General features: G+C 37.4%; 1 protein-coding gene across 1 annotated transcript in view; it reads right to left on the bottom strand.

Moving 5' to 3' along the window:
* GPC6 (glypican 6) overlaps positions 1 to 23,066 on the bottom strand; it is a 723,711-nt gene that overhangs the window by 183,574 nt on the left and 517,071 nt on the right. The window contains exon 4 of the mRNA XM_058825364.1: positions 13,670 to 13,835. Within this exon, the coding sequence (XP_058681347.1) occupies positions 13,670 to 13,835 (166 nt within the window). The remainder of the gene's footprint in view (positions 1 to 13,669; positions 13,836 to 23,066) is intronic.

Here is a 23,066-nt window from a genome sequence, read left to right as displayed (position 1 = left end):
AAATGAAGACTCATTTTAGATGGAACTATTTATTTTGTATGGTATTCCCAGATCTCTCAAACTTGGATGTAGATTTATGGAGAGGCACTCAAAAATTTGAACAAGAAAGACTTCTGGTAACACAGAGGTTTTGTGACCAACTTAAAAGCTGAAAGATATATTACTCTTCCTCATAAATGCTTATTATTTTCCTGCATAACAAATGCAATGTTATTCAGTTTAAACATTTGTTTCAGAAGTCCGCAGAGGTGAAAGTGACAATAAAATAGAATGCTTTTAGAAAAATAAGGCATGAATTGTGGCAAGTAGAAACACATTTCCTACAATGCTGATTAAGTTATACTACATGAATCCTGCGTGCAACATGCTTTGCATATTTATTTAGAACACTAAAAAAAGTAAGAGGTAAAAAAAACTGGTAAAAAAGCCCACAAACACCACCAATGAAACTGCATAGCTGGAAAGGACTGCATTCTTGTCACTTACAGAGCTCTATAAAGCCACAAGGTGAAACAATTTGGACCATTTGGACCAAACAAGAAGATGAAATGAAAAGAAAATTCAGTGTCAAATACTTTGGGAAAAGCTATTTGTAACCTGTTGCTTCCCTCTGAGATGTTTATTCTCCAGAGAGTGCAAGTTACATGGATTTGATGGTTTCTCTCCCTGTAAAGAGTAGCTCTCTATTGGTTGGGCCCTGTAGCCTGTTCTGCCTGGACAAGGCAAACTGGGAGAGAATCTGTGGGATCTCCACGTCAGCTCCGACTGCACTCATGCTTGGGTTTAACATCACCAGGTTTCAAACAAATGTGAATTCACTTATTATACAAGACTGCCCTTACCCTATACATTGGACTTTATTCAGTAATTCTGCGTTAGAATTCATGGCCTACGTAACCAGATATTCCAACTAACAAATTTTGTTTTGTAAGGAGAGAGAATTCTTCTACGTCTTGAAACTGACAGACTTGATGAGGAGCTTGGAGGTGCTTTACAGAAAGAAAAAGAACTACTTGCTTTTCTCATCTCTCAGTAACAAGTAGCTTGACAAAATGAAGTAATTTCAGAATTATTTCCTTATTGATACATTCAGCATAAGTGGAATTAGATCTTCATGTAGTTTTCACTGACATACTTCCATTAGCAAATTATTTGCATCAGTTAAAGTTCTGCCACACTGTCCTTCTGGATTTTGACTGGAGTGATTTATAATCTTTTTATTATGCTTTTATAGAAAATTTGATTAGAATGGAAATTTCAGAGGCTTCCTAAAATGACTTGCATATTACCATAATTTTGCCTCTTTAATTTTTAAAATATTAATTTATATTTACACTCTTCAAAGCACACATCAGTTGGACAACTGGGCTCTGTATGTATTTTTCTAGCAGTTGCATTTGAAAAAAACCAAGCCACCAAATATACACTTGTATCAATGAAAGATTAAAAGATACTGTAAGAATATATTAATAGTATATGGAGAGGAAAAGCAAACTAAATATTATGAGATGCCTCAAAACTGTCTAATGATTTGAAAGTGATTTATCTGGGTGCAGTCAACATACTAAAATGAGAATATCAGTCATTAATATCTAGAATAGAAGATTTCTGTATTACTGAAATGTCTTTTTAGCCATCAGTGTAACTTGGAGCGGCCATCTCTTATTTATTACATGGAAATATTTTCCTGACAGAAAGTCTCCCAGGAAAAATTTGAAAGAAAACACAAATATTTTATTTTCTAACTTTTATGAAAATCTAACCAAGTAGTAAATTCAGTTCAAAGAGGAGAACCTGATTTAAGGTATGCTTTCAGCACTGCAGATGCTAGCAGAATTTCAACTGACAAAATTTATGATGGATTAATTTTTAGTTTGTCGTAAGAAATACATAAACCCCGTATTTTGAGTGTACAAATGAAACATAAATCCCAAACTGCAGCTGTGTGTGACCAGAACTGTCACTCTTTTTCCTGTAGTAGAGAGTCTATATCCTCTTAATTTCCTTATTTTCATCAATACACCAAAATAAGGAAGCTGAAGTATAGCTAAAGGCCAGTGGATCTGATTCTAAATGTTTTAATAAAAGAGGTAAATGCACCGGAAGACCTCTTGTATGATTTCATTTGTGAAATCCAAGCTAGAATCCTGTGAGCGCTCTATGTTTTATTGTCTCATGCTCAGGATAATTTCTTGCCTTTTCGGCATTGTCCATTCTCCATGGTCCATCATTAGTTTTAGTGATGATTTTCATCTTATTCCACAGTTGAATTAAGTGCAAGATGGTGTTGTAACCTATACACTGAGAGTGAAGACTGACCTTCATCTCATTGTCTAGCATTTCAGTGAGATGCATCATTTAGTTGAAAAATTGGACTCTCTTCTGAGGTAAGCAACAAATATCCAGCAGAACCAAAATTCTTTATTTTTCAAGCTGTTAGTTTCTCCTTCATAAATGTATTTTAAGAGTTAACAAGGCAAGACAGATAAAAAGGCTCTTTGCTGCTGCAAATTGAAGTCTGATATTATGAAGGTGAGTTCCTACTGACATGGAAAGTTCTGGTGGCTAAATGAAAAATACATGTTATGGGAGTTTAAACTCCCATAGGTAACTTGCAATATAAATGACATTAAGGAATGTTGAATGTTATATTACAGGGCAGGTGACACTGAGTAACACAGAGAAATAAGAAATATAAGAGCAGATTTTTTCACATTACTTTCTAAACACATTGAAATTTCCCAAATGCATCAGAACACTTTTAGATTCCACTCTTGCAAAAATGCTCAATGAATTTTGGCCATACCAGCTCTGTCATAGCACTCTGCACCAAACTACTTCTCTTGACTTTAAAAATGGTAAGATTTTCTGTGGATAAGGGAAAAAAATCTATGTTTCTCCTAGTATTTCCTGCTTCTGATAAAACATTCTTTACAAAAAAATAAATATTGAGGGTTAACCTATTACAAGAAGGGAATCCATAGGACACTTATCAGAAACAAATAATTACTTCCTGAATCTTTTGTTTTACTAAAATTCTAATCTCTCCAATGATTTCAAGTTTTTGCTACACTAAATTTGGCACTGATATGGGCTACTACCTAGGGATCTTTATCACAGTCTCTTTGCCAGGTTATGAGAAATTTATAGCACAGCCAAACACTCTTCACCTTCTTCTATTAGCTTATCTTTAAAAAGCTTTTCCAAAACAAGTTAAGTGACTGAGTCTAAACAATACCCTTGTATATGTGTGTGGCTTCATTAGAAAAAAAGTAAAAATTTTGTTGACATTAAGGAATAAGAACATTTTGCTTAAATTAAGAACATTAATCTTGTATTAGTATTATGTATTATATATGCATATGTATAATATATATTATACATACATATATATATATATATATATATATATATATAATATGTAATATTATTACAAGATCGTTGAGCAGGTTTTGCACAATGTTAATAATGTTTAGAGCTTTTGGCAGCTTAGGATAATATTTGCATAGCTCAAAAAAGACCTGAATAAGCAGTCAAAAAGTACAGAAAATTAAATTATTTAGACTGAGAGTGTCGACACATTTGAATTCTTTTAATGAGATGAGTTTTGGGTTAATTTTTCATTTTCAAGAAAAATTGAAACTTTCTCTGAAATTCGAGAACTAAAAAAGCATAAGAAACTGATACTAAGAAACCCCCAGACTTCTCATCAATGGAATCTGACAGAATGATTATAATCAAAGATCACTTTTTGTGTGCGTGTGTTTATCTGAGTGTGTATTGTTCATTTGCAGCATTAGGGTTTATTTGTAAGGAGAAATGAAGGCTGGTTGCCAACACTATTTCTGTATTCCAAAAAGAAATCTGTGATTCTAAATGGATAATATGCTACCTAAGACATTAACATAAACAGATTAGCCCTCATAAAGCAATGGTTCAAAATTATAATACAAAGCAAATCAATGTCAGTTTTGCTTTGACATCATTGTGATACTGTATAATAAACTCAGCAAAGTATTTTCAGATATAACCAAGTATTTTGATAGTTACTTGAAGAAGAAATTTGCTCTGAGTTACATTTGTCTCTCAATTACATTTGCCTGAATAATGGAGATTTGAATAATTTGACATTTGTTTCTAAGATGAAGTTTAGAGAATCTGAAATAGTTAGTAAATCAATTTATCAGAAAAGACATATAATACAAGATATTACATAGTTTCAAGTTTATTTTCAGCATAGGAAAACTACTTCTTATTTCTGCAGTTTTCTAAAATGGATGCAGATTCCAGGATAAAATACTTTAAATGTATAAAATTGGGTCGTGGTGCAACCAATGCATTCCTCAGATTTTAAGGTTTTAAGTGGAGCTAAATACAAACAGAAAAAAATGCAAAAATATGGACAGAGCGATAAATTTTATTTCCACTAAAGCTGAAATAAAGCCATCAGTATTCCTTTGAGCAAAATTTTAATTATTGCACAATTATTTTTTCCCTTAAAAATAGGAGTATTTGAAAAAGTAGAATTCAGAATATCTCAAATTCATCAATACTGACCAAGTCAAATAGTGATTTAACCAAAGACATGTTTTTAGAAATAACATAATTTTCACCCTTGCTAGAGTAATGCAGCATTGCCTCAAGTAAGCACAGCCAAAATAGCAAGTTCAAACCAATTGAAAGGATATTTAGTCCCACCTGCTTTGGGTAAAATGAAACACATATTCTTCATTTGGATTTGTAATCCTTAAAAAAAAAAAAAAAAAAAAAAAAAAAAAATGCAAAAAAAGCACAACTGCATGGAGGTAGCTCTTTCAGGTAACTGAACTATAAATGTACAGCCAAGTTCTGTAGTCTGGGTGTGTGCTTCATTTGCTTCATTCACAGTCACATGCCAGAGAGGCCTGCTGGCCCAAATCCCCCAAACCAGAAAGGAAACCTGATCAGGTAAGAGGCACAATATTCCCCAGCTGGTCCCTCGCCTGTGAAACAGGGAGATCAGCACAGTGAAGTGCCTGAGGGATATCCCAACAGGTGAACAGGGATTCAGCCCTACATAAATGCAATTAATTGAGACATCAAATCTTCCACTGAAGAGAAAACTCTTTGAGGTGCTAATATGCATGGTAACCTGGGACAGAAATAGCAGCACTGCTTACTGCTCTCCTGGAAGCAAGGTGCCCTTTGGGAAGGCATAGCTATGGACTTGGAAAAGTACGAAATAATAGTCCCAGAACCACAGAGTATTTGAGCAATAAATAATGAGCATATTTCCTGTTTCTAGATATATCTTATGCAACATCCCTTGGTTAATTCATAGCATTCTAATGGCAGTGGCAAAACAGCTTCCCCAGCACTTCCCCTGAATCTAAACAGAGAGAAATTTGCTGTTCTCTGCAACTTCCAAACTGTGCTCATGTGTACTAGACAGACATTTCCCTTTGATGTGAAATAATATGAAGGAGTTGGAGATGAGGAATGAAAATGGAACTAAAGAGTCATCATTTGAGTCCAATGGTTTCATTATAAAATCTTTTAAACTTTTTGACAATGCTGATCAGTCTTGCTATTTTCAAAAGAAGCTGTAGCATCTAAGTGCTGCAGTCAACATGGGGCCTGCTGAAAATGCTGAGTATGTGACTCCATATCACTTCAAGTTTTGAGAAGCTTTTTCCTGCATGCGCAGAAATCATACAGTTTAAGATAATTGTGTTTGCATGCCATAATTCTAGAATGGCTGAATTTGTTCCTGTATTTGTAGCTGATGTATGACATGATGATGGGTGATGGGCGCTAATATCTTTTGTGCCTTAAAGAGGACGGCACAGTTAATCTCCATATGTGATTTCCACAAGACCTGTCAAAGCTCACAGTCCCAAGAGATTTGCTGCTGTCATTCAACTAAACATTTGCATTCTCAGAAATCCACAGTCCCTCTTTAGGAGCTGCAGTCCTCAGGAGTCACTCTGAGTGAAGCCATTAGCCCCCTTCCAGGATGCACCTCCAAGTAACAAGCTGTCACTGGTAAGAACAGGCCAGATGACTCCCAGCTCTTTTGGTCCAGTAACAGGAGCACATTCCCCATCGTCCTACAGGAGGGAATCTCTTTCTTCAGTGACACATCCTAAAGCAAACACACAGGGCAATGGATGCTGTGAGTTGCTTGTAAGAATTTACATTGCCCTAGGGGGAGCACAGACATTTGGCAGGGTAAGTAGAGTTTAAGCAGCAGGCAAGTGCTGGTGCTTTTTGCATTCTGCTGGCAGTCCCACAACATCAGAGAGCTTCTCTCAGGCTGAATTCATTCCCATCCGAGGAATTACACACCCAGGTTGCCTATCCTTTACACTTCTGAGGTAAAAAAAGCAGTGGGAAATAACAAATACTGTTCTCCTGTTCTGCACATTATTTACCATACTGAATGGTGTTTTCCCCTTTATTTCAGGGGTGCTCCTGTGTACTCTAAACCATCAGATCTTGGTATTGTATTTAAATTGTAGGCACTGATTATACTATTTTTGGAAAACAAGAGGAAAAGATGGGATCATGGAGGTTACTGCTTACAAGAGAATTTAAAAAGTAAAACACTTTTAATTAGGTATTGTCAAGATGAATTCACTTTTCATTTGTACAATTACATATCTTTAACCTGAGCTGACATAATGGTTAGCAGGTGTTAAGCCTGTGTTTTTAATAGCACTACAAATTCCTTCATTCTGCTACCTATGCATTATGGAGACTAATTGGCCTGAAGCACATGAAAAGTTTTTCTCATAAAAAAGATTAGATTTACATCTGCAAATCTTGTTCTTAACCTCTGATCAACCAGATTGCAGTTGTATAACATATCATACTCCACTCCTTGTCCCTTGTTTTTGTAAAAATAAGCTAAAGTAGGGAAAAATAATTGTGAACTAGGGGTGTCATTTTTTAAATATATAATCACAATGTGGCTTCACACCCTTTGAGCCATCCACCAAACCCTGACACTTCAACTAAGGGAATAGATATTGGTGTATAACAGCTTCTACAGTCTGTACAGAGAGGAGACTTAGAGAAACTCTGCAAACTCTGGAGGCGCTCAAGTTGTTTGAAGAAGTAAGCAGAAATTATCTTTACCTTTATCTTAGGTAAAGATAATTTCCCCTACTTTCATTCTGATAGTTGGCAAAGGTGGTTTCACTTGAGGCATCATGATAACTTTGGCTCAGAAAGAAAGCAAGGAAAGATGGTTTTAGTCCAAAATTTTTAAATACTCTTAAATCATATAATAACTGAAAATAAGGCTTTATATTCTGGTTTGAGTTTTAGGCTGTCTTGACCATGAATTCTATCAGGTTTTATATCAGCACAAGATGCAAATTACAAACTTTTAGTGTTTGTATTCAAGTGTCCATTCTGTGCTCATCAAACCAAAATTGATGAATTTCTACCAGAAATTCTGAATTTGGCATAATGGCACCCCAAGGCTGAAGGAATCTTTTGCAGTGCCTCTCCATGGAGGAAACAATAGAACTTTTTTTTTTCTCCCAGAGTCTTTGTGAAAGGCTAACATATAAAAACAGTACAGTATACTTTCATATAATGATTAAGGAGGAGGGTGGTAGAGAAAAGATATTCAAGTTCCGGGTAACTAAATTTGATAAAACCTCTGATTTAGCTCTTACTTACCATGATTAAGCCAGAACAAGACTTTTGCCTACTGAGCGTTACAGCAGACTGACAGCCTTTGCTCTGTGCTATGCAAAGATAAATAAAAGGGAAAGATAGAGCAGATTCTCCTGGAAATGATGTTGAATCACATGGAGAACAAAGAGGTAATTGGTGAGAGCCAGTGTTCCCTTATGAAGGGGAAACCATGCCTGACAAATTGGCAACTGTCTATGATGAGGCTACAGCATTGGGGGTAGAGCAGAGCAACTGTCAGCATCTGCATGGACTCATGGAAAGGGTTTGACACCGTTCTGCATGACCTCCTTGTCTCCAAATTGGAGAGATGGATGGACCATTCAGTGCAAAAATACCTGGCTGGATGGCCACACACAGAGTTGTGGTCAATGCCTCATTGTTCATGTGGAGCCCAGTGATGAGTGGTGTCCCTCAGGGATCAGTACTGGGGCTAATTCTGTTCAATTTCTTTGCTGGTGACAGGGACAGTGGGATTGAGTGCATGCCCAGCAAGTTTTCCGATGACACCAAGCTTGTGTGTGTGACAATGCCAAGCTGGCACCAGTGTGGTGTGGTCAGCGTGCTGGAGGAAAGGGCTGTGCCATCCAGGGGCTCAGAGAGGCCTTGACAAGCTTGACAAGCAAGTCTGCGTGAACTCAATGAAATTCAGCAAGGCCAAGCACCAGGTTCTGCACCTGGATGGTGGCAGTGCCAGACACACCTACAGGCTGGCTGGAGAGGTGACTGACAGCAGCCCTGCAGGGAGGGACTTGGGGACGCTGGTTGATGAAAACCTCAACGTGAGCCAGTGGAACCCTGGCCTGCATGAGAAGCAGCGTGGCCAGCAGGGTGAGGGAAGGGATTCTGCCCCTGCACTCTGCTCTTCTGAGACCCTACCTGGAGTGCTGCCTCCAGCTCTGGTGTCCCCAGCATGAGAACATGGAATGACTGGAGCAAATCCAGAGGACCATGAAGTTCATAAGAAGATTGGAGCACCTTCCCTAAAAGAACAGGCTGAGTAAGCTGGGGCTGTTCAGCCTGGACAAGAGAAGGTTGCTTTGAGACCTCTTAAAAATCACAAGAAAATAGTAAAGGATTACTATTACACTGATTTTTCTCTGAATCAAAGTGAATCTTGAAGACAGTTAATCCTGTAATAAGCCATTAAAAAACTCAAATCAGGGTAGCCTCTTGAAGCATTAAAAGAAAATGTTTATCCTTCACATGGAACAGAGAAAGCACAGAGACACCAGGACTTTTGTAAGCAGTAAATGAAGTTGATTGCATATTTTCATCACTAAAACTTTCACTAGGACTAAGTAGTTAAGGTTTTGTTGCATACTTTTTCTTAAAATAACCAAGCTGCTCTAAGTGCATGATTTACTCTTCCTCAGGAGAACTCCTAAGGTAAGTGTCTGAGTCATACTGATGGGAAGAAAAAAGGGATTCTTAAAGCACAACAAGAAGAATGCTAATTAGTAATGCAGAGCCATTGTAATGACAATAGGAGAAATAATTTTAACACGGTCAGGAGAATCTTTTGCTGAAGCCTTGCAGATATGATTTTCTCCTTTGGTGAAGCCTGGCAGGATGGAGGCAGTAGGAGGGCCTTGAATCCTGCAGTATGAACACCCTGCATGCTGATCTGCCTTGCTACACAGTAGAGCTTATCAAATATGGAACGCACTCAGAGCAAAGCCACTTGTTCCCCGCTCTAAGCAGAGGGGTGGCTGTGGACAGAAACTCTTGGCTCCTTTTCACAGGCAGGGAGGCAGCCTCTGCTACTGCACAACTTCTGAAGTGTTTTCCACAATCTCCTGCCTAATAAAACATGGGGGTATGGTTGAGGTGAGTCTGATTTATCATTGAATAATTTGTAGGGAAAAAAAAATAAAAATAGCCATGCAGTGTCAAACCTTCATGGATTGCATCTGATATACTGCTACACAGGCATTACACTGCATCACTAACTATAGCAGCAAAGCATTTATCAATTACTTTGGATTTCCACAAAAAAAGCTCAGATACAGCAATTACTATCATTAAAACAATTACCTGGATTTTTATTCTTCTGTTGTGCTGAATTACTTCTATAAGGATTGCCATATTGGCCCACAATCTTGCTAGATTTTCAGATTTAGTATCATCTATGTTTTTGTCTCAAGACAGAAGAAACTTAACTCTAAGGCTAATTGTGAAAGAAATTCTCCAAAAAACAAATGGGTAATGCCACTTTGCCATCCTGAACCTGTAATTAAGGCAGCTGTGAGAATGAGATGCACTTGCTTCCATAGAAATAATCTTTTTACAGCAGTTGATTCTGAAGCTGAATGAGGATACCAAGAGAAAGTGTGGTGTCCACTGATGTGGGCTCATTCCTCAGCTGATATTTTTGCTCGAGAAAAAGAGCACTTGAAGGGAAATAAATGACCAATTATAGGGAAAGCTAAGGTTAAGGAAAGTCAAAGAATCTCAAGATAGGAACAGGGACTTAAATACAGGTTAGTAAGAGAAAGAGGAGTAACAACAGTATTGCTAAAATTGGATGCCATTCCCTAAGATACAGGGGCTTTAAATTTTTGTAAGTGGGAATAATTTTTTCCATCTCGTCTGTTTCTGTGACAGAATGAACAGTGGGATGCCTGATTCTTATTGCTGTTAATTGGTATAGCTCCATGGAGAGAAGAATAATTTTGACTATATCTGTTGGGCCATGAGAGAGAAAATCCCCTTTTCCCCACTCCACAGAATCCATCAACTCCTCCCTGAGGCAATCTCCTTCCTCAGCAGTACAGTTCCTCTGCTCACGCTTTTTATCTTGCATTTGCCAACTTTACTTGAGACTGGTGCAAAGGAGATTATGATGGGTAACTGACAGGCAAAACATCAGAAGCAAGCTTTGCAAAATACACATTTTTAAAGTCAGTGTGGTGGGTTTGCTTTTAAATACCTCTTAAATATTTTATATAAATACCTGGAAGGTGCATTTTTTCATTACAGTGTTACAATTATAATATGATATTAAACACTGTCTTCCTTTCTCAGGCAAAATTCTGAGTTGCAGATGATCTGCTAGAATGAGATATGCAACATTTGGATTTTATCATGCAGTAATATAGGCAACAAAATACAAGAAACCTATAATAAAATGTTACACAAAAAGGACACACACTTTAAGGTGACAAACCAGGAAATGTATAATAAGCCATGTTTCATGCTGCTGCAGCTGTTTCACCTCCTACCAATTTTCACAGTCTATAAAATCTTGGAAAGCACCAGATGTTTAGGGGAAGTTGTCCTACTCTCCCTAGCTTTGAAAGTAGAGGCAAGATTTATTAGTGCTATATATATGTGATTTCAGTCCTGACTTCTATATTTACAAACTAGGTGAAACATGCAACGCATCCTGTTGTCAAACAGCTCATTTACTCTCCTCTGCTCCTCCTCACGTGCAGATCTTGCCTGTTGCTGGACCATTGCTGTAACTACAGAATAATATCAGGACATGCAGTCCAAACTACAGGATTTACTTAGTTACTGGCAAACATATCTGAGAGTTTTCTCCTAGTACCAACTTCTATCAAAACAACCTTGCAATGCACAGATTATGAACTAAGCAAAACTCTTTTGCAGTGCACAGATTATGAGCTAAGCAAAACCGTGTTGTGTATGAATATGCACTAACATTTGGGATTCCTGCCTAGGCAGAGACTGTTAATGCACAAAATTATCTTTTTTTTACTAGTGCATGGTTCCTAGTATTGGAACAGGGATAAAAACTGCTCATGCGTTATTTCCAATCTTTCATAGCTCAGCGGTGCTGTAAAATGCTGCTGTTCGTTTTAATTCAGTGAGTAGAAGTTTTGTTGTGTTTACCACTAAGGGAATTGCATGTGTTATTAGAAAGCCTCTGACAGCTGTCAGAGACAGAGACAACTTGCCTCATTTCAGTCTTTCATAAAGGAAGGACCCTCATCTTCAGCAAAGCTGTCAGAGGCCTGAAAAATGGGATAAAGCAGAATACCTTTTCCAAACACATGAAAATCTTTGTATCTCCTCTATTTTCTTCCCCATAAAGTTACAGAGGGAAAGTTTTTTAGTTAGAAGAAAGAGGAAATATGATTTGATGTTTTTGTACTGTATCCTGCCTTGTCATCACTGACCTGCAGGGATAATTGCATAGTAGCCTGCCTGACATGGTATTTAATAAATTAGCACTATGTTTTAGCATAACATACAAGCTTTCACGCAGTTTTTATTTTCTGAGAGCAAGAACAATCAAAACCAAAGAGAGATTGATGCAGACAAGGGCTTTGCAGCAAAGATTCTGAAAGTCTGCATCTGTAAGCATTTCCACACTTTCCAACAGGTCTCACCATGCCCAGGACTCTCACAGAATTTAAAGCACCAGAAAAGGAAATCTTCTCTTCACAGCTCAAACCTTAACTTCCAGCTTTTGATTTAAACTGGTGCTTGTCTTAATAAAAACTCTGCTGTTTATTTTAGTTCAAATGTTTTGGGTTTCTTTTCGCAAAAGCCCAAGCCAATTATTAATTTTTTAAAGTCAGAATTAGTGACATTTCAGCACTTGCTTATCATTCAGTGACAAGGGAAGTAGCTTGCAATGTCCTTAACAGGTTAGAATTGTTTTCTCATTAGCTTCTACTTAGCTTCTAAATGATGTTTAGATTATCTTTTTTACTCCAGTAATCCCACAGGTATCCCTCCATACAGTACTGTTTGTGATGTCAACTCCTTTAACCAGCATGAGAGACTGGGAAGGCAAATGTATCAGCATCATTTGTTTAATATTGTTGTTTGCATGCTATTTTTATAGCACGCTCAATGCTCGTTTTCACTTTTCATACCCTGATTCATTTTTCATCCTGTTTTCTTCTCCCTATCCATCTTGCACTGCTGAGTAAAGCAAAAATCCATGAATGAGTCAGAGTCAAATTTTCAAAGTCACATTGGTCAGTGGGGTTTGAAATTAAGCAGAATGAGATTGCTTATGTTTTATCTTTCCAAAAATAGAAAATAAATTTCCTTTCTTCGACTGCAATAAAGAAAGTGCTCTCACTTTTTTTTCCAGCTGCATTTATTTTTCCGAAATCCAGTCTAGACTACGACACTCATTAGTGTCCAGGCTAACTAGCAGTTCCATTCCTTCCATATTATCATCAGCCTTGTCTAATTGTCATCCTATTCTATCACCAAAAGCAACTTAAAAGTAATATTTCTTGTTATATGTTATTCTTCTGGGAGGTTTTTTTCTGGTTGTGGGGTCTGGGCTTTTTTTTGTTGGTTGTTTTTTTGTTATGCTACAGGACAGATAAATGGCTCTTTAAGGGACAATTCTTTCTAATTCTTTGTCTATTTGAAAGAAGAATTATGTGAATAAATTGTGGGAGCAGTTTTTCTTAAATATATATTCTATGCTCCATTCTAACATGAGGTTGCATGTTTGGGACATTCTGTTCAGTACACTGGAAGGGAGACATTAGCGTATTTTAAGCAAGAATGAGCAATTAGTAGTTTCTCATATATGTAACTTTTATAGCTTTTTGACCATGTACTACCAGAATTAAGAACTGCAGCTGTTGTGATTTATGTTGACTGGACGTTATACAATGTTATTATCTTCTCAGCTTGCAAGAGCCTGGTTTTCAGTTGTAATACATACTATTTCTGCCAGGTTAAGCTTGTTATCAAATCCTCAACCAAATCTTTCTCAACATTTCAAATAGCATGTAATAATTCAGCTCAGGAGCTGTAACACCACGGCATTCCTTTGGAAATATGAAATGTGAAACGTGTCTGGCTTAGGGCATGGTGAGCAGTCATTCCTTACTGCAAGCCATGAAGTTCAATTAGAAAGCAAGCTGCATCTGCAGTTGCTTCATTCTGAATATTGACCAGCAGTGTCTTCTAACCTCACAGAACCCTGCAGAAATTTGATATTACCAGAGTTTCCTTGCACTAATATTGAAACTCTTCTTACCTATGAACAGATTCCACTCAGTATCCAAATCAGCCTGATTTGCTAGGCAGCCCTTCATTACATTGAGGCAATAGTTGTTGCAAGGTTTCACAGTGGGAAGTCCTCTGCAGTAAGGGCAGTACAACATCTTCATTAACGCCCGGATGCACCCTGGGGTGGGACTGACCTGCAGAGTTTAAGGCAGGGAAAGAAAAAGAAAAAGGAGGAAATCAATCTCCTGTTCTGTGAATCTCGGGGTGGCTGAGATTATGCCTCACAAGCAGTAAATGCAGAGGGGGCATTTTGTGAAAAGAGCTCAACCCTTAATAACACCCTCCTATAAAGCTAATCAATCCCTGCCAATTATCGTCATTTAGCACAGCAGCGACTTTCAGGAATGCAAAAATCAACACTCCCCTACGGACAGCAGTGCTTGCCTCCCCAGCCCTCCCACACAAAATCTCCTGGAAAGGCGAAGGAAAAACATCCAGGGAATCAGCTGGGTAGTTACTGACTGATCCTAGCATGGAGGATCCTGAGGAGGCTTCTCACTCTTCCTATGTAAGCTAGAGCTGTCAGTCACACCAGCACTGGATTAAAATCTCCTCTTTATTAAAGCACAGTAAATCCAGGATAATCTTGATGGTTTCTATAAATTTATTCTGAACTTCACGATGACAAAGGGATATCATTCAATTTTCAGACAAAAATAACCTTCTTTCTTCTCAGACAAATGCATAAAGAGATCAGACAGGGTTTGTTTGGGGTTTTTCTTTTTTTTTGGTATGCTTTTGACATCTCAAGTGACAAAAAGCATTATAGACAATCTAATGCATTTCAATTTTCACTTTAGCATGGCACATACCAGCACGTGTGAACTTCTCTTCTGTCTTTAATTTTCTAATCTCAGACTTTAAAAGTCATATGTACAAGTGAAATATTCATTTTCAGGCCAGAGTTTGTAACATGGATTAAAATTGCACACTAGGTACTACTCACACTAGCATTTTGTCATGGTGCAGTGGAGCACAAGTATCTCATGCTGGACTGACAATCTAGAGCAATGACAAAGAGCTGCAGGTTCCTCGGCGATTTAAAAATTCCTGGACAGGACGTTGCAAAGCAATGCCACTCCTTTCACTCAGCCTGGGTGTTTATGAATAAATGCATCTCTACTGATATGAATTTGAAGGGATTAAATCTTTCCAAATTATGGTAACTTGTGCTGAAAGCATGAATCTAACTTTGCACTACAGTGGTACAGACTGAGCTGATTGATGTCGCTCGTATTATCAGGATTGTACTAAAATTGGGTTTCTTTTCTTTTTCTTTGGAATTTGTTTCTCCCTTTTTGATGTTAAATCATTGATTTTTACAGAACTATACGGAACATAGTCTTTACACAGGACATTTTTAAATTAAAATGGTTCTGAGATATAGCACATGCTTCTGAATACGCTCAGAAGGGATTTTTGCTTTGCTTTCCTAGGGACTAACTTCTGCACTTTACTAGCAGAACACTGATGGTATGTGTAAGGTATATTTATCCATAATTTTTCTAATAGCTTTTGAACCATCAGCCAGTTTCAATCAAATTTAACAGAGCACTTCAAGTCTCAGAACATTAAGATCCTACATGTTTTTTCTTTTAAACAGACAGTTGAGAGGAAAAGAGGAGAAAGGTTCTATTATTGCCTTTATTGAGGAAAAGGGTGAAACATGAGGTCAGCTCCTCATAGATATCAAAGAATCCACATTGAAAATGATGTTATGAATGACCCATTGGTTAGAAAAAGCACAAGGGGAAACTTCCTCATTGAACACCTCATTGAACAGCAGAAAATCCAAATTCAAAAAAAGGTGGACTTTATTATTTTCACTGCTCAGAACTACTTTTTAGAGTCACTTATCCAACGTGCTGTATACCTCTAAACCTAGAACAGGCCAGTTTTTATAAAAATATTAGAACCATAGAAGGAAGAAAGCAGAATACTTATATTTACAGTCAAAAACAGAATCTTCAAATTTGCATTGAAATTGCTGCTTAAAGTCAGAGATATTTTCATTTGTGAGTACTGAGGGTTTTATCAGTTAGGTTCTTTTCATGCCTAAAGTTATGCTTCTTCCCTGTCCCAGTAGTCTTGTCAATGCCAAGTTATCAGCACCTAGTTGACCCCTAAATTCAGCTGGAATCCACATATTTTCCCATTCATACCTTCTCAAATCCACTTTGGTACTTGTGCTGACATATATCTATAAGATCATCTTATAAAAAAACTTCCTGTCAATCTAATTCTTGAAAAACAGGTCTAAAAGAGAGAAGACAGTCCCTGTCTTTATATTATATATTAACTTTCTTATTTTGTCTTTATAGAGAGCAGATACTATCAATATTTATGTGAGCCTTATTTTATAACAGGAGCAATCTGAGAGGAAACTAGTGATTGTGCTTTACTCTGCCAGAGATCCAGATCATGTCCCAGATCTGCTGGGACGGGACCCTAAAGGCCAGTTAGAGTATCTATTTGCACAGGCCCTGTGAATCTTAAAGTCTTGTCACATTACACAAGTCCTTTAACAGAGTACTTCTGGTCATGCTCCCCTGTGAAGAAGTCAGGATTACTTCCAACCACTCAAAAAGAATGAGCAGGACCCAGGTGTATCATATCTTGCCTGAGTGTCTTAATATATCAGACAAAACGGTGGCATCATTAACAGCATTTTACAAGAAAGCAAGGTGCCCTGCTTACGTTAGGAGTGAAGTAATACCTTTTTTAAGAGAAGCAGCCAAGAGGTGGGTCAAAGCAAAGAGCAGATGGAGAAGGTTTCTACAGAAGCCTCTGTCATGTTATTTATATCTGCATCTGACTTATCTTCGTCATCCTCTGACAAAGACTTGCACAAGCAAATCCTTGCTGATCAAGCTGGATGTTGCAGAACTTGGTTTCCAAGTGTGCTACACTGGTGATATAAAATGCAAGCAGAGATGAATTGCTGTGCCTGCTGGCTTGCATTCACTTCCCTTACTGCTCACACCTTCTGCTCCAAGCTGGCCACATCCCATACTACTACATCGTATTGGCACTACACTCCCCTGGGTTCCACTTAGTGCCTGAGTGACTAAAATACACAATTATTATTTTGGGTGGTTATTTTTCAGCTCAAAGTGTTCTGAATAATAGGAGTCAGTAGTGCAGGCAGTGGGAGTAAGAGGAAGCTAAATATAGTGTTGTGTGTTTTGAAGTGAAACAGGAGGTTTCATAGGGCTTAGACTATGCTCTGCTCAGTGTTGAAAGAAGGGAGGGGGCCACAACAGGACAGGTTCATGCAGGTTTCTGGAGACAGTGTCTATCCTGCCTAAAGTGCATTGCGGGGGGAGAAAGGTGGAGAGGTCCAAAACACATCTGTGTAGAGGGCTAACAATTAAGCTGCGACTGAGGCATGGGATGAGTCCCCTTCTCAATCCTGCTCCATATTCGCTTGTCACTTAGCAGTACTGGTGTGGCTTTAGGTAATCCAAACTGTGGCTCAGAGAAATATTACCAATAGCACAGCTACTTCAGGAGTCTGAGGGCTAAAAGTTAAATGCTGTATTATAGCAGTAAAGTGCTTTTCTGAACCTAGTCTTCAGTGAGCAACCAGATTTCAGCTCTGAGATTCAGTTGTTTTTTCTGTACCTTTGTTTTCAAAGAATACAGTTAGATCTTTTTCTTCCCTCAAAAAAGATAACTTATCTCTTGTGCAAAAAATAGTCAAATTTTGGTCTAAGTTTCTGATATCTTGGTAAGAACCAAAATATAAAAAGAATCCAACTTAGAGTGTCAGTATTTCAGAAAGCTATGAACTCCTGAAATCTGGAGATTATCACAAAGTTGATTTTGAACCACCTTCTTGCTGCTGGAAAATGCTATGAAATGCATTTTGAAAGCCCATTTCTCATTTCCATCTTAAAAGAAAATAATATTCAGAGCCTCTCACACTTAAGTACTTTTCTGCAGACCAGCCAAAAAGCAGATATTAATTACATTCAGAGGTATTCAAAACCTCAAAACCTGCGTTTCCTGAGAAGAGGTGTTTCTCAGCTCAGGAGTTTCAATATTTATTTTCTGTAGGTAACATTTTTGCATGGGTACAACTTTGGGGTTTTTTTCTTTTTTTGTCTTTTCAAACACACTGCAATTGGCTCTACAATAATTGCAGCAGAGAAATTTGCATAGACTTCAAAGTCTAGAAATAACTGGTTCATACGTAAATCATATAAATCAGCTGGATCACACTGAATGACATAACTGGGGAAACTGCTGTAGAGGAGTCATTCACTACTGCAGGCTGTCTCCCTGACTGAGTAGGACAGCTTCATTTTAGCATAAGTGTACGTGGAATGCATCACATCAGAAAAGTGCCTTTCTGAGCTTTGATTGAGCCTAGTAGCTTCAGGACATGTTACATTACTGCATTTTGTAACATTTTCTGACAGCTTCAGCTTTACCTAAATGCATGTTTTTGCATACATGCAAAACCCCCCAAAAGCAATATTCTTAAGGGCTTCATTACTGAACACTTGTTTTCCCCCTTCAGAAAGTCTAGGAGGAATATTATTTCATCTGCAAGACAGATTTTGCAATGGTGAACTTGCAAATATAAATAATTGAGGAGAGAACTTATTTGGGTAAAACGCAGGAAGTTTTACTCTCTTGTAACACTGCATTTGCAGACTGCTTTGTAATGTATTTGACCTGTTTTTATAATCAAAATCCTTGGCTTTGTCAAGCATACAAATATAAATCTTTTTTTCTGATACAAAAAATCAGAGAAACTTATTAAACAACTGGTCATCTTTAGAAGGATCAAATATGTTGAGACATGGTTTCGCTTTTATTTGTAGGAGATTTCTTACCAGAGTAGTTGGTATATGTTGTCTGGTAATAAGGTAGGGGTGTTCTTCCAAAGTTATACTGAATGTACCTAAACTCACAGAGTAAGTCCATACACCATACTTAGGTCCAAACTCTGTCATTTCTTGGCATAAAATAAAATGTGCCAAATATGAGCAAAATGAATCACTGCTGAGATCACATCAGGGAACACACATACTTCCTACGTCTCCTGTGCACCCAAAGGAACTCCTCCCATTTGAAACCACGGAGTCACTCCTTAACACGAAGACCTTGTGGGGGAAACTGCTGGGATGGACCAGCCAATCTAGCCAATTGGCCATGAAAATAGATACTCTTTAAAAATGCCTTTTTGAAGGAGAAGACAATTAGATTTTATTCTTCACAAGCTTTACAAATGCATTTACATTCAAGCTGCTGGATTAAAACTGGAAATTTCTACTTCTTTCCCATTTGGTGTTCAAGATGAAGGTGAGGTATATTCCTGCAATCCCATGTAAACGGTCTGTAAGTGGAGAGAATTTTGAAAGGAATCATTGTCTAACACCTAAGTGTTGGCTAAATCACCCAGCTTTCCTCTCAGCAAGCTGATGTATGTCCAGAAAAGGAATGGTGCTCACTGTCTGAGAAACCGAGGTACTGGCATCCTTAAATTATTTTTGAATCTCTGTATAGTCCATCCACTTAATGACAGAAAAATGAGTAATTTTCCCAAGCATTATTTTATTCATGGCCTAATTATCTCAAGGGTTTATATAAGACTAGAGTCACAAAATCATAGAATATGTTGAGTTGGAAAGGGCCTGTCAGGATCATTGAGTCCAACTCCTGGCCCTGCACAGCACCATCCTCAAGAGTCACACCTGAGAGCATTGTCCAAAAGCTTCTTGAGCTCTGTCAGGCTGGTGCTGTGAGCACTGCCCTGGGGAGCTGTTCCAGTGCCCAAACACCCTCTGGGGGCAGAACCTTTTTCTAATACCCAACCCAAACCTCCCCTGACACAGCTCCAGGCCATTCCCTCAGTCCTGTCACCGGTCACCACAGAGAAGAGATCAGTGTCTGCCCCTCCCCTTCCCCTCATGAGGAAGCTGTAACTGCAATGGGGTCTCCCCTCAGTCTCCTCCTGGCTGAAAACACCAAGTGGCCTCAGCTGCTCCTCACATGGCTTCCCCTCTAAGCCCTTCACTATCCCTGCACAATGAAATGCTTATGTATGAGGCCAGGCCAGAGTTTTAACTTGCAAACATTAGAATGTCTTGACTAACTTCAAGAAGTCTCTTTACATTCTTTTACCAGAAAGTTAATCTGTAGAGAACTCCATGGTACAATTCTAGGGATTCCTGTCCCAAAATTCTCCACAGTTTAATTCTAGCATTACTATCAAATATTCTATTTAAAGATCAAAGGGGACATAAGGATTAGTTGTTCATGCTTGTGATTTCAGAAGAAAAGGAAAAAGAAAAACCTTTAATTAAGAACTGCATTCAGTGTGCTAGTACTGAGGAAATTTCTCCTAAGCACAAAACCTGTAATTTCTGACCACCCATTATAACAATGATGTAGCCAGGATCAGACCAAGATATATCACAAAGCACACGTTACAGGGCACACAAGATTATTAGAATACTTTGGATCACACATCCTAAGAGCTTTTTCTTTAATTTCATCTTTAATTAACTTCAGGACAATGACTAAACTTCAGTGCAATCAATGACTATTTTTTTCCCATATATCTTTGACATTTTCTTCTCCACATGTTACAATTACTCCCTATTGATTTTTTTGTTGTTGTTTGTTTTTATTACTGGGAAAAGCATGTAAAGCTTAGCTGGTAATGATGGTTTAGTTCCTTTTACTCTTTCTTTTCTTCAGAGAAGACCTGCTCACTGTTGGATCCAAGTAATTAAATTTTCTTTTTGTCCATATTTTGTCTGTTTTAATGAACACTGTGTTATTTCTGATTTAATTTAACAGTCAAAGTATCAAGAAAGTTCTTTTCAGTGGATTTCAGCTGAAATTATGTCTGTATGTATCCAATTATAACTACATAGAAATATTAATAAGATTTTGAATGCTCTATTGAAGTACTTCTCATTGCTTCAGACTGGCTCATAGAAGCTAAGCTCAGTTCACTGCTTTCACAGATAGCATAATCTGATATAGAAATAGAAGTATTGCATCAGCCATACCTAGTTAGGAATTTATGTTGTAGAAGGTAAATTTGAGAATATTTGCTAAGTCTAGTCTAATACTAACCTCCTAAAGACAAAAATAGCTATCCTTTTAACAATTTCATCCCAGTTGACTGAAAGCTAGAAGAGCTGGTTTAAGTACTGCAGCTTTGTACTAGTACCTATGACATTGTGCTTGAATTATATCAAACTGAAAATAACAAACTGCAGCCCTTTAAGCAGCTGCAAAATCCCCCAAATCCTGGGATAGTACATCTTATTAATATGATGACACAAAACATGGTCATTTTAATTTTAATATATTAATATCCCACAAAATATTTTTCTAGCAAATGCATAATGTACATATAGTACATCTTGTACTATACATTATACATTTTATAGCAAATGTATAATGCATAGTAAAAGATGTTCATTAAATAATTAGAAAAAAAATAGGTCAATATAGTTGAACCCTAGATAAGTTTTATAATGTAACAATAAAAAAATGACACATTTACTACCTGATAACAAACCATGCAGCGCTAATAAAGAAGAGGAGATTTTAGCCATTGTTCTTGTCCAACTCAGATGTCCTTTGCCAGTATTCATGACTTTGAAATAATGAGAAACATGGCAACTATTTTTCTTTCTAAGAAAAATATTAATGTACCTATTAAAATTTGACGTATTTTTCTTACTTATTTTGTCATCTCAGTTGTGTTCCAGTACCTGCATAATTCTGGAAGGTGCACAAATTTAGCAGATGAGAAACCATACAATATTACAAAGAATAAAGAAATTCCTTTATAAAGGATTTTAAGTATATAAACCCCTAAAAGTTATGCATCAGAATTTTTGAGCACTGCCTATGGGCATCACTCTTATCTATAATTTGTCTAGGTTATCACAACATGTAATTGTGAAAGTGGCCATATGAAAATAGTGGCTGGAAGAGATTGCAGCAGGAGGTTGAACATCAAATAATCAGTAACTTTTGGAGAGGTGAGTTGTGGAATTTCACAATTTCCCTACAGAAGTCAAGAGCAAAAAAAAGGCAAGGACAAAATGTTCAGATGTTTACTTGGGTGAGACTGAAGCTCTATTTACAGAGAAAAATAATAGTCTCCCCTATTTTTAGGAAACTAGGAAAATTACTTATCAGATGATCTGAATACAGAAAATCTAAATTTAGAAAGCCACTTGAAAAGCAGCAGTCACAAGATATTTTGTGTAAAGCTTATTTTTTAATCTCTTGATTCACTTCTGAATGACACTTTAAAGAATTTTTTTACAAAATAAAATGTTTGAACACTCAGATATAAATATTAAAGTGTTCTTAAATCCTGTTTTACCTGTCAGAAACATAATTAAATTCAAACAAACTTGGTGGAAGTGAAAATTTATTTGACTTACAAACATGCAAGCTGAGAAAATACTCCAGGATACAAGGATTTACATCCCATGAGATATCACTGAGCTGAAAAATCTGCCCTGCAATTTTTGTGGAAGAATATTTATCTTTCTCATCTGTTTTTAGAGTAATCCCACATAAAACAGAATTTGAGGTGCAGATTCCATCTGTTACTTTCCTACAATTTTGAGGACAACACTAAAGTGAAAAATCTCTGAAAAAATTTCTTCCATCCACTCCCAGAGGATGAAAAGTTTTCCAGTACACAGAAACAAAGAAGGAATCTCACAGCTGTTAGGCTTTCAAATCCCATAATTTCTTCTGGAACATAAACTTTAGGACACTCTCTTAATAAAAAGTAGCTACTCTGCTTTCTTCTCAGAGCAAAAAAATCTAAACTGCCTCTCACTTAAAAGAGAGTGGGCTCATTTCTTTCTGATTCGTGCTCCCTGTGAGGAAAAAAAAAAAAACCTGCTGTAGAGAAGTAGGTTAAGTATTACCCAGGTACAAATCATAAATAGAAAGGGAAGTCCTTGATAATCTGGAAATCAAACCCCCAGATAAGCAGAAGGAAAAGCTCTGAAAGAAAGAGAACTGTCACGGCAGGAGATAATGATCAAATTGTGCACTTAGACGTTTTGTGCAGCAGTATCTGGATAAGAAAGTGATGTGAAGAATGGTCAAAGTCATCCTACTTGCAACACCCACGAAGTTTGAAATGCAGACTATGTACCTGAGAGCATTCTTGCTGATTGCCTATGATTCACCATGCCAACCAAAAAAGCACCTGCAAAGAAAAAAGCAGTTCTCTCATAGAGAGAGAAAGTAAGGCAAAACTGCTCTGATCACTCACAAGCACTCACAAGCACCTCTCCTTCACTGTCTACTGATGTGTGAATTCTTTCACTGACATAAAAAGGGCATGAATCAGAGTGGGG

Source organism: Ammospiza caudacuta, chromosome 2 (genome assembly GCF_027887145.1).
Source record: "Ammospiza caudacuta isolate bAmmCau1 chromosome 2, bAmmCau1.pri, whole genome shotgun sequence".
Classification (NCBI taxonomy): Eukaryota; Metazoa; Chordata; class Aves; order Passeriformes; family Passerellidae; genus Ammospiza; species Ammospiza caudacuta.
The sequence above is the reverse complement of the archived record's forward strand: the minus strand, read 5'-3'. Positions and strand labels throughout refer to the sequence as shown.